Source organism: Dendrobium catenatum, unplaced genomic scaffold, assembly GCF_001605985.2.
Source record: "Dendrobium catenatum unplaced genomic scaffold, ASM160598v2 fragScaff_scaffold_80, whole genome shotgun sequence".
NCBI classification, from domain to species: Eukaryota; Viridiplantae; Streptophyta; class Magnoliopsida; order Asparagales; family Orchidaceae; genus Dendrobium; species Dendrobium catenatum.
The window spans coordinates 980,499-994,880 of NW_021318542.1; the positions used below are offsets into that span (position 1 = coordinate 980,499).

The 14,382-nt window shown below is 32.3% G+C and overlaps 1 protein-coding gene across 2 annotated transcripts in view; it reads right to left on the bottom strand.

Moving 5' to 3' along the window:
• LOC110104442 (glucose-6-phosphate 1-dehydrogenase, cytoplasmic isoform) overlaps positions 1 to 9,229 on the bottom strand; it is a 68,228-nt gene extending 58,999 nt beyond the window's left edge. Inside the window, exons 1-3 of one of the 2 annotated variants that reach the window (XM_020833551.2) lie at positions 9,068 to 9,225; positions 7,657 to 7,924; positions 4,681 to 4,766 (exon numbers count right to left, since the gene is read on the bottom strand). In XM_020833551.2, the coding sequence (XP_020689210.1) occupies positions 4,681 to 4,766; positions 7,657 to 7,860 (290 nt within the window). In that variant the 5' untranslated portion in view covers positions 7,861 to 7,924; positions 9,068 to 9,225. Of the gene's footprint in view, positions 1 to 4,680; positions 4,767 to 7,656; positions 7,925 to 9,067 lie in introns of both variants that reach the window. The other variant, XM_028696403.1, reaches the window with a different exon arrangement.
• Positions 9,230 to 14,382: the final 5,153 nt, after the last annotated feature.

The window sequence follows — 14,382 nt, forward strand, 5'->3', positions numbered from 1 at the left end:
TTTCAAATTAATTGGAAAAGGGAGGGAAGGGGTCGGCCAAAGAGAGAGGGAAAAGGAATAGGGTGTCCAGGTTCAATGAATGTGGAATTTGAATTGATTCCCAATTAATTTCTGATTTACCCAATCATTGATTGAAGGAAGGCTTTCCAAAATTAAGCTAAATGATTTAGGAAAGAATTTGAAATTTCAAATTCATTTGAATTTGAAAATTTACCAAAATTAAAACAACTTCATTTAGGAAAGATTAAATTTTAGAGGGAAAGGGATTTGATTGAAAGCATTAATTGAGGGAAACTAATTAATATGTGAGGGAAAAGAGGGGCAGCCAAAGGAGGAGGGGGAGAGATGTCCACATACGATGTATGTGGCCCAAGGCATTAAATGAGACTTGATATTAAATCTGAAATTGATTTCAGATTTAGAGGAATTAGGGGAAGGTTTCCAAAAATAGATTTGTTAATTCGGAAAAGATTTGAAATTCAAATTAGGAACTTTCAAAGTTAACAATAGATTAATTTAGGAAGGTAATAAAGAGGCTATTTTGAATTCAAAATTCAAATTTTGTGGAGGGAAGATGCTAGGGGTGAGTTGGTTGGCCGACTATGGAGGTGGAGGGGTTGGTGTTTGATCCAAAAGAAAAGTTAACCAAAATCAAACAAAATAAAACAAAAACATATGGTGAATGGTGGAGACTAGAGATGAGAGGACGGAGAACAAAGATTTGTTATAAAAATTAGTTTAATTTTAAAAATTCTGATAATTGAGAAAGATATAAAGAGGCTCGTAAGGAATCTAAGAAAGCTATATGCGATGTAAAGACCTTAGCTTTTAGTGATTTATATAATATATTAGATACTAAGGAGAGAGAAAGATATATGTATAAGTTAGCCAACCAAAGAGAAAGGAGTAGTAAGGATTTAGTTCAAGTGAAGTGTATTATGGATGAAGATCAAAAAATACTTTTATTAGAATATTATATTCAATAAAGGTAGATGAGATTTTTGCTAAACTTTTTAATGAAAATTGTGAAATTAAGATTAACTATAGTGACCTTAGCACCCTAAATGAAAAGAAATATTTATGTTTTTATCGGCGTATTAGTAAAACCAAGTTTAGAAAGGCTTTAAAGAAAATGAAGGGTGGAAAAGATGTTGGACCTGATGATATTCCAATAGAGGTGTGGAAATTCTTAGGAGATGAAGGAATTTCTTGGCTTACTAAACTTTTTAATACTATTTGAAGACTAAAAAGATGTTAGATGAGTGAAGAATATTTGTGTTAATTCCTATTTTTAAAAATAAAGGTGATGCACAATATTGTGCAAATTATAGAGGAATTAAGTTAATGTGTCATACTTTAAAACTATGGATCGAGTTATAGAACATAGGTTGCTACGTGATACTAATGTTTCTCAAAATCAATTTGGATTCATGTCGGGTAGGTCGACTATGGAAGCCATACATTTATTAAGAGGTTTGATGGAGAAATATAGAGAAAATAAGGAGGGTCTACATATAATATTTATTAATTTAGAAAAAGCATATGATAAAGTACAAAGAGAAGTGCTATGGAGAGTTCTTGAAAAGAAAGGAGTTAATAATGCTTATTACTTGTGTTCAAAGATATGTATGCAGGAGCTATTACTTGTGTTCAAACACAAGGTGGTTTGACCAAGTATTTCCCTATTGCAGTTGGGTTACATCAAGGATCTGCCTTAAACCCATATCTTTTTGCTTTAGTCATGGATGTTCTCACTAAACATTTGCAAGAGGATGTACCTTGGTGTATGCTTTTTGCTGATGATATTCTTCTTGTTGATAAGACTAGAGAGGGAGTTCAAAGTAAACTTGAATTATGGAGGTCAACATTAGAGACTATAGGTTTTTGCTTGAATAGATCTAAAACGGAATATATGGAGTGTAATTTTAGTAGTAATAGACCTAACGAGGGGATTGTGACTTTGGGCGATCAAGTCATTAATAAGAGTATACGTTTTATATATCTTGGATCTATTGTTCAGAGTGATGGTGAAATAGATGGAGATATTATCAGCATAATTCAAGTTGGATGGTTGAAGTGGAGGAATGCATCGGGCTTGTTGTGTGATAGAAAAGTATCCCTCAAACTTAAGGGAAAATTCTATAAGATGGTAGTGAGGCCTGCAATGCTTTATGGTGCTAAATGTTGGCCATTAAAAGAGAAGCATAATACTAAGTTAAGTATGACAGAGATGAGGATGCTCAGGTGGATGAGTGGCTTTACCCTTAGAGATAGGATACAAAATGAGCATATACGTGAAAAGGTTGGAGTAGCTCCAGTAGATGATAAGATTAGAGAGAGTAGCCTTAGATGGTTTGGTCACATAAAACGGCGGCCTTCCAATGACCCGGTTAGAAGAGTAGAGATATTAGATTTGACTTATGTTAAGAAAGGTAGAGGCAGACCTAAAAAGACTTGGTTATAAAATATTAGGAATGACCTTTCTTTATTAGATTTAAACGAGAATTTGACCTTTAATAGGACACAATGGAGAAAAAGAATTCATGTAGCCGACCCCATGTAGTGAGATAAAGGCTTGATGTTGTTGTTGTTGTAAGAAATTAGCGTCTATATGTGTTTCAAGAGCTTGTAGGTTGTTTTAGTTGATGTTCAAATCGTATTAGGCAATCAAGCAAATTTTTTTGTAACATTCAAAATGATTTTACAAAATTTTTATGTATGTGAAAGTTCGATGAGCAAAACAATTAGATGATAAATTTTCATTCCTTGTCGAATGAGTAAATGAGTGATAAACATATGAGACTTTTGCAATTCTCAAGTTGACTGATTGATGATATGAAATCTAGAGAAGAAAAAAAAGTGTTGCAAGAAGATCCATTTTTTAAGTTCGGATGATTATGACATTTACTTGCCTAATTTTGATATATTGAGATTAATATCATAGTTAGCCATAAAAATAACCTTGGATGAGAGCTCTAAATCCTAGATCTACACGATGCTACTTAGGATGAAGGTATAAAGATGTAGGAGATTAAAAAGTAGAAGAGAGCACAAGAATATCAAGATAAGCAAAAATTAATTTTTTAATGAACTTAAAGTAGGAATTACTTTATTGAAGATCCGTCTCATTCCGTGATTTTTCTATGCATTGACATATAGCATAAAATTCATAATAATGCTTAATTACAAAAATAGGCCTGATTTATTGAATTTAGGATTAAAAAAAAACAAAAAAAGATACAAGTTCCTCGGAATCCTTACTATAACCAAGGGGATCATAAGCCAAAGTCTGTGATGAGGTTGAATGCCTAGAGTTGCTTGCATGAGTTTTCATGGTGCGAAGCATGGACAACAAATCCCAAACCACCAATAAATCTAGATCAAAAGGAGAGGTTGTGAGTGGTAAACCGACGGTGGTAACAAGCATCGGGTGATACACCCATGGTGGTGACAAGTATCAGTCACTAATTGGAAGGTTGTCTGGATATCCATCACTAGTTGTCATCCATGAAAACTGAGGCAAAGGAGATCCACCAATATCTAATAGGTGGAAAAAAATTGTGTTTTGTGAGTTAAACTTAAAATTTTAGATTAAAAAAAAACAATTTTGTTGTATATTTTCAATAATAAATTTCTAAGCTTGTAATTGAAAAGCAACTTTGAATGCATATGACTACACATGATCTCATTAAGAGGCACTGGACTCCTCATGCCATGTGAAAAAATTTTACAATACTTACTTTGTAAAATTATCAGCACATGAATCTGTATCCATTAAATGTGTGTGTTCATTGGAACTGTGGTGAAGATGATGATAGCATTTGCCCAACAAATGTAAGGGCAGTCATTTGATATACTTTATATTTAGTCTTTCATAGGAGAGAGGATCATATTTTTTTTATTCCAATAGGGAAAATTGAGTGCATGATAAAGCACGTTCATTTTGGAAAGTAGAAGCGCCACTTAGACGGCAGTTGGGAGTATGTGAAGGACTGGTTTCAACAGCTATTAGGAGTGCATGAACTCTCACAGATGCCAAGTTTCCAGTTGTATTTCTTTTCATGGCATGATAAGTAGTCATGCATAATTGAACTTGGTGTAATGACATATGTGATGGAGATATTTATAATAATGAGTAAATTATTAAGCAATTATTTGTTGTTAATTTTGATGTTTGGCTTCTATGTCATTCACTGCATTCTCTTAATCATTATTGCAATATTGTAAAACCTTCTCTTGACTTCGGACAAAAGTCGAAAGTTTCCCACAAAGTATGATTTGCTCAAACAAACTAATTTGCATGAGAAAGCTAACCGCATTGATATGCTACGATTGATTTGTTGAAGAGGTTTGAAGACAATTTAATTGGAGAGAACTTTAATAACTACAATTTAGTTTTAAGAAGGTTTGGTCATAATAATTCAATTGTGAGACATAGACTTAGTGGGAAAATATATATTTTTGGCTTTAGTTGAAAGGCTTTTAAATTCAATTCTTGAAATCTTCCACGAATTTGAGAGGAAATGATTCCATGCTAGGGCAGATTTCTTAGATGATAAAAAAATGTTGGCCCTGATATGAGTTACAAAAAGAGTTAATGTAAGATGCACTACAATAATGTTACATTTGATATTTAATTATTGACAAGTTAACAGGTTACTTCGAGAAATAAAATATTACCCACGAAGTCGCTCTCTTAATTCTTCGCTGGATATCTTTGTTCGGGCATATCCAAATATGTGGACCTCATTGGATTGCAAGAATCCCTGTAAATATTTGGACACGTAAGAACATAAACTTGCTATGTAAGCCTAACAAAAACAAATAAATTTATCAAAAAATAGAAGCAGTCCCATACTTTGCGTACTGAGAATCACATTAGAGCTAGGAAATGCACAAAACTTGGTCAATAATCAATCAAACATCATTCAATTATTTAAATATAGTTTGAAGGGAATATATTTTGCTCTAAATTAGAAAGATTTAATTTGAATACAACTCAATTTTTTTTTGCATAAGAACATGTATGGATGCATAAGGGTGTCCATATATACATAAACACATGCATCTATGTGTTTATATCTATATGTATGCATCATCATCCTCACCACTTCCACCATTATTAGCATAATCCCAACTATTTGAGCTAGGCTTTATGAACCATCTTACTAAATGTTTTATGTAGTGTTATATCTAATTTTCACAGATCTTGCTGCATAATTTTGAAATTGTTACCTTTAGCGTACCACTTTAGTCCTATTTTGACATAAATTTTATCACAATATTTAAAGCTTGAATAACGAAACTCAGGTGAATTTTGAAAGACATTAAGCTCAGCCATTTTTTGGTATCCTGTCATTTGACTTTAGAGACATTAGCACCCTAAATGAAAATAAAAATTTATGTTTTTATCGGCGTATTAGTAAAACTGAAGTTAGAGAGGCTTTAAAGAAAATGAAGTGTGGAAAAGCTGTTGGACCTGATGATATTCCAATAGAGATGTGGAAATGCTTAGGAGATGAAAGAATTTCTTGGCTTACTAAACTTTTTAATACTGTTTTGAAGTCAGATGAGTGGAGAAAGAGTGTGTTAATTCCTATTTTTAAGAATAAAGGTGATGCACAAATTTGTGAGAACTATAGAGGAATTAAGTTAATGTGTCATACTTTAAAACTATGGGAGCGAGTTATGGAGCGTAGATTGCTTTGTGATACAAATGTTTCTCAAAATCAATTTGGATTCATGTCGGGTAGGTCTACTATGGAAGCCATACATTTATTGAGAGGTTTGATGGAGAAATATTGAGAGAATAAGGATGATCTACATATGATATTTATTGATTTAGATAAAGCATGTGATAAAGTTCCAAGAGAAGTGCTATGGAGAGTTCTTGAAAAGAAAGGAGTTAATAACACTTATATTCAAATCATTAAAGATATGTATGCATGAGCTATTATTTGTGTTCAAACATAAGGTGGATTGACCAAGTTTTTTCCTATTTCGGTTAGATTACATCAAGGATCAGCCTTAAGCCCATATCATTTTGCTCTAGTCATGGATATTCTCTCTAGGCATTTGCACGATGATGTACCTTAGTGTATGATTTTTATGATGATATTCTTCTTGTTGATAAGACTAGAGAGAGAGTTAAAAGTAAACTTAAATTATGGAGGTCAACCTTTTCGCTTGAGTGGATCTAAAACTGAATATATAGAGTGTAATTTTAGTATAATAGACCTAGTGAGGGGATTGTGACTTTGGGCAAACAAATCATTAATAAGAGTATATGTTTTAGATACCTTGGATCTATTGTTCAGAGTGATGGTGAAATAGATGATGATATTATCAGTAGAATTCAAGTTGGATGGTTGAAGTGGAGGAATGTATCAGGCTTGTTGTGTTATAGAAAAGTACCCCTCAAACTTAAGGGAAAATTCTATAAGATGGTTGTGAGACCTGCAATGCTTTATGATGTCGAATGTTGGCCATTAAAAGAGAAGCATAATTTTAAGTTAAGTGTTGCAGAGATGAGGATGCTAGGTGGATGAGTGGCTTTACCCCTAGAGATAGGATACGAAATGAGCATATACGTGAAAAGGTTGGAGTAGCGCCAGTGGAAGATAAGATTAGAGAGAGTCGCCTTAAATGATTTGGTCACATAAAATGGCAACCTTCCGATGACCAGGTTAAGAAAGTAGAGGTATTAGATTTGGCTTATGTTAAGAAAGGTAGAGGTAAACCTAAAAAGACTTGGTTATAAAATATTAGAAATGGTCTTTTTTTATTAGATTTAAACGATAATTTGACTTTTAATATGACATAATGGAGAAAAAATATTCATGTAGCCGACCTCACGTAGTGGGACAAAGGCTTGATATTGTTGTTGTTGCATAATAAAATCTCTTTGGCATTTATTTGGTACTTAATTTCTTTTGAATATTAAAATGGCTTCCCTCTCTAGCTAACCATAGTCTTCCTTCAAAGTATCATCCAAAGTTTCTCTATGATCAAGAGAAACCTACAGAGTTGCGACACTTCCCTGAGTTGGCATCATCTTTTTAACTAAGGTATGTTTCATATTACTTGTTTAATTTCGAGGACGAAATTTTTTAAGGAAGGGAGTTACTTAGTAAACTCAAACCACAAGTTTAAATGTTTCAGGTAATTCCTAAGAGAAGTAATGGCTGAAAGAGAAGAACATGTTTACAAAAGGCGATGTGCAAATGACAACAGGTAAAATAGATTTTTTTGTGTTAGTGGCTCTTCAGTTTTTGTAAAAGTTTTGATGACTAGTTATCTTATAATTTTGGGAATGTAATATCGTCCGACCTTTTGTACCCGCCTCGTTAGATCGAGCATCCGGGACAGGTCGTGACATATTGGTATTGAATTTTTTAGATAAAGTTAAATCAAGAAGAACTAGCTTAACTTTCTCCAAGATTCACTTAGACACTTACCTTCCATTGGGAGGTAGCTAGGCCTAGTAGCGTAGCTAAAACAATTTGCAAGTTAAACAAACAATGTAATTTGGCCGCCAACAACTTTCTCATTCCTAAGCACATTGGGTTATCTCAAATTGTATTTAAGGTTTATATTAACTGCAATTCGTAATAGAGAATTAACATCGAATATCATATTAAGATTAAAAAAATGAACCTGACGAAAAAGGTGGAATAAAGCTGGGAATGTCTTCTTCTTAGCAAGGTCTCCAGAAGCACCAAGCACCACGATTGAGAGGCAACCACTCTCTAGTGTGCCATCAATATCTCTTTCCTCCAAGAAAGACTGACTGTGGACATTGCTTCTCTCTAAAGAACTGCTTCTTGATACAACGTGAAGTCCACCAGATGGAATTGACATAGCTCAGTGAATGATTTTGCACTGAGCAATGATAAAAGTATATTTTGACTCTTACAACTGTAATCTGCATCCAAGGTTAGAATGCAAATGATTCAATAATGATATTCAGCTATGATCTAAAGACTAAAGATCAATCTAAATGTATTGACTGGAATTAGTCATCATAGAAATAGAATTAAGGATCACACAAATTACCTTTAATCTAAAACAAGAGTGTTAAATTATCCTATCTATATTTACAGTACAGAAAATAAGGCTGATGAGTTCCAAAAATCTAATATTCTTCCCCTAGTTTTCCCATAAAAAAAGTCATCGAAATACAAGAATAATACTTCTAGAAAAACAAAAAAATTTCCATATTCACCTTACTAGATTATTTAGATACGTGCAAACTATTTTCTTGAGGGCCGGAGCTCTAAATAGCATTTTAATTTCTTGGAATTTCTTGGCAATCATGACCCTGGTAATCATGCATATATCTTATGGAATAAGCTACACTATCTAAAGATGCTTTGCATTCTGTCACCATCAGTGAACTCAAGTTAATTACTTTCCATCAAAATGTTTCATAACTACACTGATCCCACAATGGATGGAACTTTGTGATCACTCTATGAAGCCAAATTCCAAACCATCAAAACGCTTCAAGACATAACATCACCAAGTTACAAAAATATATGTTTTCGCCACTAACTTAAACAAATTGATCTAAAAGTAACCCAACAACTCCACACATCATGCCATCAATTATAACAAAACCAGCCTTTTTTCACTTTTCAGGCACTAGCTAAAACAAAATTAGAAAAAAAAAAAAAAATAACGCAACTTAAAGCCAAATCAAAACTAAAAAAAATTCCCTGCTACTCCAAATCGCAGACAATTAAAAAGCAGTTATCACAGAAACAACATGCATCCGTTCAGCATCCGAGTTCTGAATATAGTTCATATGGATCGGCACCAGATCCCAAGCTAGAAACAGACGTACAACGAAAACTTAGATCAAACTTCTACTCTACTCCCATAACAAAACTCGCATCAATAGAGCCAGATTCCTTGCAAGCAAGAAGTCGCAACTAGGGCGCAAATTAGTTATTAGTTAACGAACAATTCACTGCTGCTACTCTAACTACCCGATGAACGACCTTGGATCAAAAAGAGCAGGCCGAGAACAGAAGGACCCAGAAGAAAGCAAAATAAACCAAAGTACCTTCTCACAGCTTCGATCTTGGAGGCCGGAAATGGGGAGGATTAAGCTGGTCTTCGTTTTTATACTTGAGGTAGCTCATCATGCTCACCTAACCCCTTCTACCCACTGACGCTGGGATCAGCGTCAAACTGGTAAATGGTAACGAAAATAAAACAATAGGAGGAGAAAAGGCGCTTCGATTCACGAATTCTGTAATAGAAAATGGATAATCCTTTACTCCGCGAAATTTTTGTGTAATTCATAATTATTTATTTTATCATGACAGAAATAAAATTATAATTTTATTCTATTGTATTTTAAAATAAATTCAATAATTTCAAACATTTAAATTTATTTCTATTTATATTTATAATAATCCCAGCTTACTAAAATTATGATAATTTTTTTAAATTAAGCAATTTTTGTTTTAGTCATAAAATATGCAATTTTTTTATATTAATATATAAACAATATAAATTTAAGTAATAGGTACATCATTTATTTCAAAAAGTTTTATGCACTTATGCATAAATATGAATAATGATAGAAATATGTAATTTTATAATATTTTTTTTATATAACAAATATTAATTTGGTTAGAGCTTCCATTGAATTGTCAACAAAATTTATTTTTATAATTATGAAAATTGACTTGGAATAGTTATTTTATAATTTGGTTGAACCAGTCTTGAATGCTAAGCTACCATTGAGTTAGAGTTAAGCTAACTTCATATATTATCATAAAGGTGTGTTGTTGATTGTTATATGTTAATGTTATGATTATGTGTGGAATGGATTGATTAGATCACCTGATGTTGATATAAATTATCAGTTGAAATTCTTTGAATATTCGATCATCATTTGTTGTTGAACGCAAATGTAGTCATTTAAAGAAAAAAATTATAAATATTTTTAGATTATTGATTCTGAAACACTTAAAAGGTTTTGCCCATATTATTAGAAGTATAATTAATAGTTCGCCCAATTATTTCGTCAATTATTTTGTATAATTTAAAAATTATTTAATTTTATTCCTGCAATTTTTCTTTACATAAATAATTTGTTTAGAAGTTGATGTGCATTTTGATTATTTGTTGCCAGCTTTTTGATAAGATATTTCCCTAGACAAAATGGTACTGAGAATTTGTTTTCTTGCATTGCAACGAGTTGGTCTGGTCATTATAAATGGGTCATCTACATATCGTATATGTAAAATCTAGACTGTAATAACCCAAAGATACTTAAAACATTTTAAATTTAAAAAAAAAATGATTTGAATTTATGATTGAACCAGAGCGCTTCGGCGTTGTACATATGAGCGTTGCGGTGTTATGGTTGAGAGTACCGTGGTGCCAAATTTTGTCGATGTGGCACTAGTGTCTCGGTTCTACAATAAATTTGATTTCTACATGTTGTGCTGAGATTGAGCATTGTAGTGCTATGTCACATAAATTTTTTTAAATACTTTTTACCCTTAAATCCATCCCACCGCCTCCCTCACCCCTCACTTGCATGCCTTGGCCAATAAGAAATTGAATGATAAGGGGAGAAGAGAAGAGAGAGAAAGTATGTCGGGTCATTTATGTCATTCCTTTTATAAAAGTATTCTAATCATTATAAGTAACAATCATCTTACTTCTTTTTTTGATGAATTTAATTTCTACATATTTATCTTTTATAAATCTATTAAAAGTGCATAATATCCTGATTTAGTATGATTTGTGATTAACATGACAGTATTGAAATGCAACTTGTGCTGAAATGATTTGTATAATTGATATATACTGGAATGTGATACTGATCAGATTGAAAAGATGTATGGTACTGATATTGTTCTTATAAAAATAATATACTCAATTGATATCAAATAATCGATATGATAATCTCATGTGATAGTCCTAAGATCAACGTGATCCACTAATAGAAGTCAGTGGATGGGAGTCATAAGAAGTTAGAGACTGATGCAGTTATATAAGGAGTCAGGGCAACTGAGTCACGTGATGCAATGAGATTTTAAGGAGTTTATTGATTGGGAGTCATAAATGCAGGAGTAAGATACCCTCAAGATATTGTTATATGATAAATAATAGAGTACTAATTATCGATTTATGGTACTACTTGTTATTGATTTTTTTCTTATTGCTATTGATTACTAAATATGGATATTGATCGTTGTTACTGCTTACCGTTACTAACTATGGATAGTGATACTACTGTATTATATAATGAATAAGCTAACGAGAAAGATCAAATGATATGACTGAATAAAACTAATAACAGGATAAAGACAAAATGATTGATTGATACAAGTGACCGGTACAAATAACTTATATATGGATTTATACAAATTTATAACATATTATTTCTCTTCTTATTACATTGATTTTAGTTGTAAGATTTTAGTTACTTATTTAACTATTCGCTCATTACATTGTTTTAATGATTTCAGGTAAAGAGCTTATAGCTTGAGGCTATGTATCCATAGGTTCTAGAGTAGTTTTTATTCCAGCCTTTGGTTTATGTATTTTTGTAGCCAATTTGGATATTGTTTATATTATTTTGGATTGCAATAGTTGAATGTAGATATTGGTTGGTATAATTGTGAACTATATATTTCGCTATTATCTATATTTTCAAATGAAATTGATCAGTTCTGAATGTTGATATTGATCTGATTTCAATAGTTGATTAATGAACAAAATGAATTGATAATATAGCGAAGATTTAAAAGAAAAATGAAAAATTAATTTTTTTCACTATAAATCCCAAGGTGTGACATAAACTCTAATCAATTGAATTCAAAATATGGTTTTAAAGGATTCAGGTCAATGTTAGTCCACAAATAAGCCTAATCGTACAAAATGTCAGCCAATTTTATTCTCTTACTGATCAAATTAAGGGAAATTTTTTCGAAAAATTTAAGGGTTGTTTGAGGCATCATTCATGTGCATTGAAAGAGCCTCTTAACATCATGAGATTAAAAAAAATCAAGCCAACTTAACATATTAAGTATCGATCATGGCATATTCTCATGTGTATAATAGTATGAGAATTAATGGAATACATGTAAAATTTGTATCCTAGAGATTCCTCGTAAATGATGATGACTTTCAAGGAATGGTTTATTTATTTATTTTATGAGGTTTTGATTTTTTTGTGGACCAAGTATGTATGGTTGATATTATCCCAAAACTTGAAAGTAAAGAACTTAGAGCTAGTTAAATTAGAGAACCTTGGAATGTGAATTATAAAAATGTAGAAGTATGAAAAAATTGAACTTCATGAAGTACGGAACTTGGAGTAGGATGGAGTCCTCACCCTTTTGTGGGAGGCATGTGATGACTAAAGGAGCTAGGGCATCCCACTGCAAGGTGCTTCATATTAGGGAAAATATTTCCCCTCCTATGTAGTCGTGTGCTCAAAAAAATGATCCATGCTAAAATCCCCTTTATTAGATGGCGACAAGCACTAATCACGCTAAAGTGGGATTCAATGAAATAATCAAATTCTCAAAATGTCAACCTATCAAGAAGGTATGAAGGAACAAAGAGGAAGAAAATATGTCAAGAAGAATGGTTTCCAACATGAGGTGATAGTGAGAAGACAATATGAACGGGTGTTGATTTATAGAAATTTTAACGTACGACCATCGGGCCGTCCAAATATGAATCAAGATGTGCCACCTCATCTAATATACAGCGGTGCTATACACCGCTACACAACAAAATGGTGACATAGCCCGTCCTAATTCGCCTTCGAACGGCGTCCGGTGACCACACGTAATAATTCCACGTTGATTTATCAAGAAGCCGACAACATTAATAAAGTCGGTGAGTAAATATGAAGAGACATAAATAAGAAACTATTAATTTTTATTGATGTAAATTAATCTTGAAATATATTTAAAAAAAAATGAGAGAATTATCAATCAAGCAAAATGTGATAATGGTGTGTAGTTGAAATATTGCAAACATACCCTTGCTTTTTTTAACATCTCTACATTTATTATTTACAATTTTCCAACTCACGCGCCATTCAGATTATAAATTTTGGATGCATTTTTGTCTTTTAGTATACTCTAATTTTATAATAAATAGGTATCACAAATATAATGCCCATTTTGAAATTATTTGAAATATAATTTAATATAGGCGGCCAATATTTTCAACATTTTTTGAATTAAAAGAGTAAAAATTATACGCCAACTTACACATGATGGCGTAAGCAATGACCTCACACAATTTGGTAAGAATGACAAAAATAGCAATTAAACTTTTTTTTGTGTGTTTGTTTTGGGGGGTGGGGGGACAACAATCAAACAAATTTTGTGAATATATTAATTAATTAATGTGCATAAAATCATTGTAATTAATTTTATAAGTTTGAGCTCTATTCTAAGATAAAATAATCGCATGAATTTTGATCAACATAAATTATATTGCTTTGAGTTTAATTAGGGGTGTCAATAATTGACACTACTCGAAAATCCGACTGAAAATTCGGATTAGGGTCAACATGAACTCGAAACTGGTCGGGTCGTGTTTAACCAATACGACCCGTTTCAAAAATTGAGTCGGGTTTGGGTTGACTATTTGACCCGTAATTGATCCGTTTTTGACCCGGAAAGAAGAGTTTGACCCATTCTTTAACACAAAAAATTGCAATTTTTAGTCTGTCCCAGGTCATTCGGTTCTTGTCTGGCTGACCCAGAACCAAAGAGGGTCGGATTCGGGTCTGAAAAACTGACCCGTTTGCAAAAACGGGTCGGGTTCGGGTTGACCTGAATAGTTTCGAGTCAATTTCGGATTCGAACCGAACCCGATATGTGACCCAAAATCGAAACCACTAAGTTTAACATTTAGTGTTTGTTTGAGATATTTTTCTCACTGCTTCTTAAAACAAGGTTTTAGTACAAAAATTTTTAATCCTAGTACTATAAAGCTTAATTAGAAAGCAGTAAAAAACATGCCAAAAACAAAGACTTAGATTACTGCAATATTTCAATGTAATATATATAATGGCGCAATCAGCTTTTTATAGGGTTGACAAACTCATTAGTCATTATAGAATAATTAAATATTAAAAAAATTAACAAAAATAAATTCTAGTCTTTCAATATAAATCGAAAAAAGAGGTATACACAAAGGTTTGGAGTAGCTCCCGTGGAAGATAAGATTAGAGAGAGTCGCCTTAAATGATTTGGTCATATAAAATGGTGGCCTTCCAATGACCCGATTAGGAAAGTAGATGTATTAGGTTTGACTAATGTTAAGAAAGGTAGATGTAGACCTAAAAAGACTTGGTTAGAAAATATTTGAAATGATCTTTCTTTATTA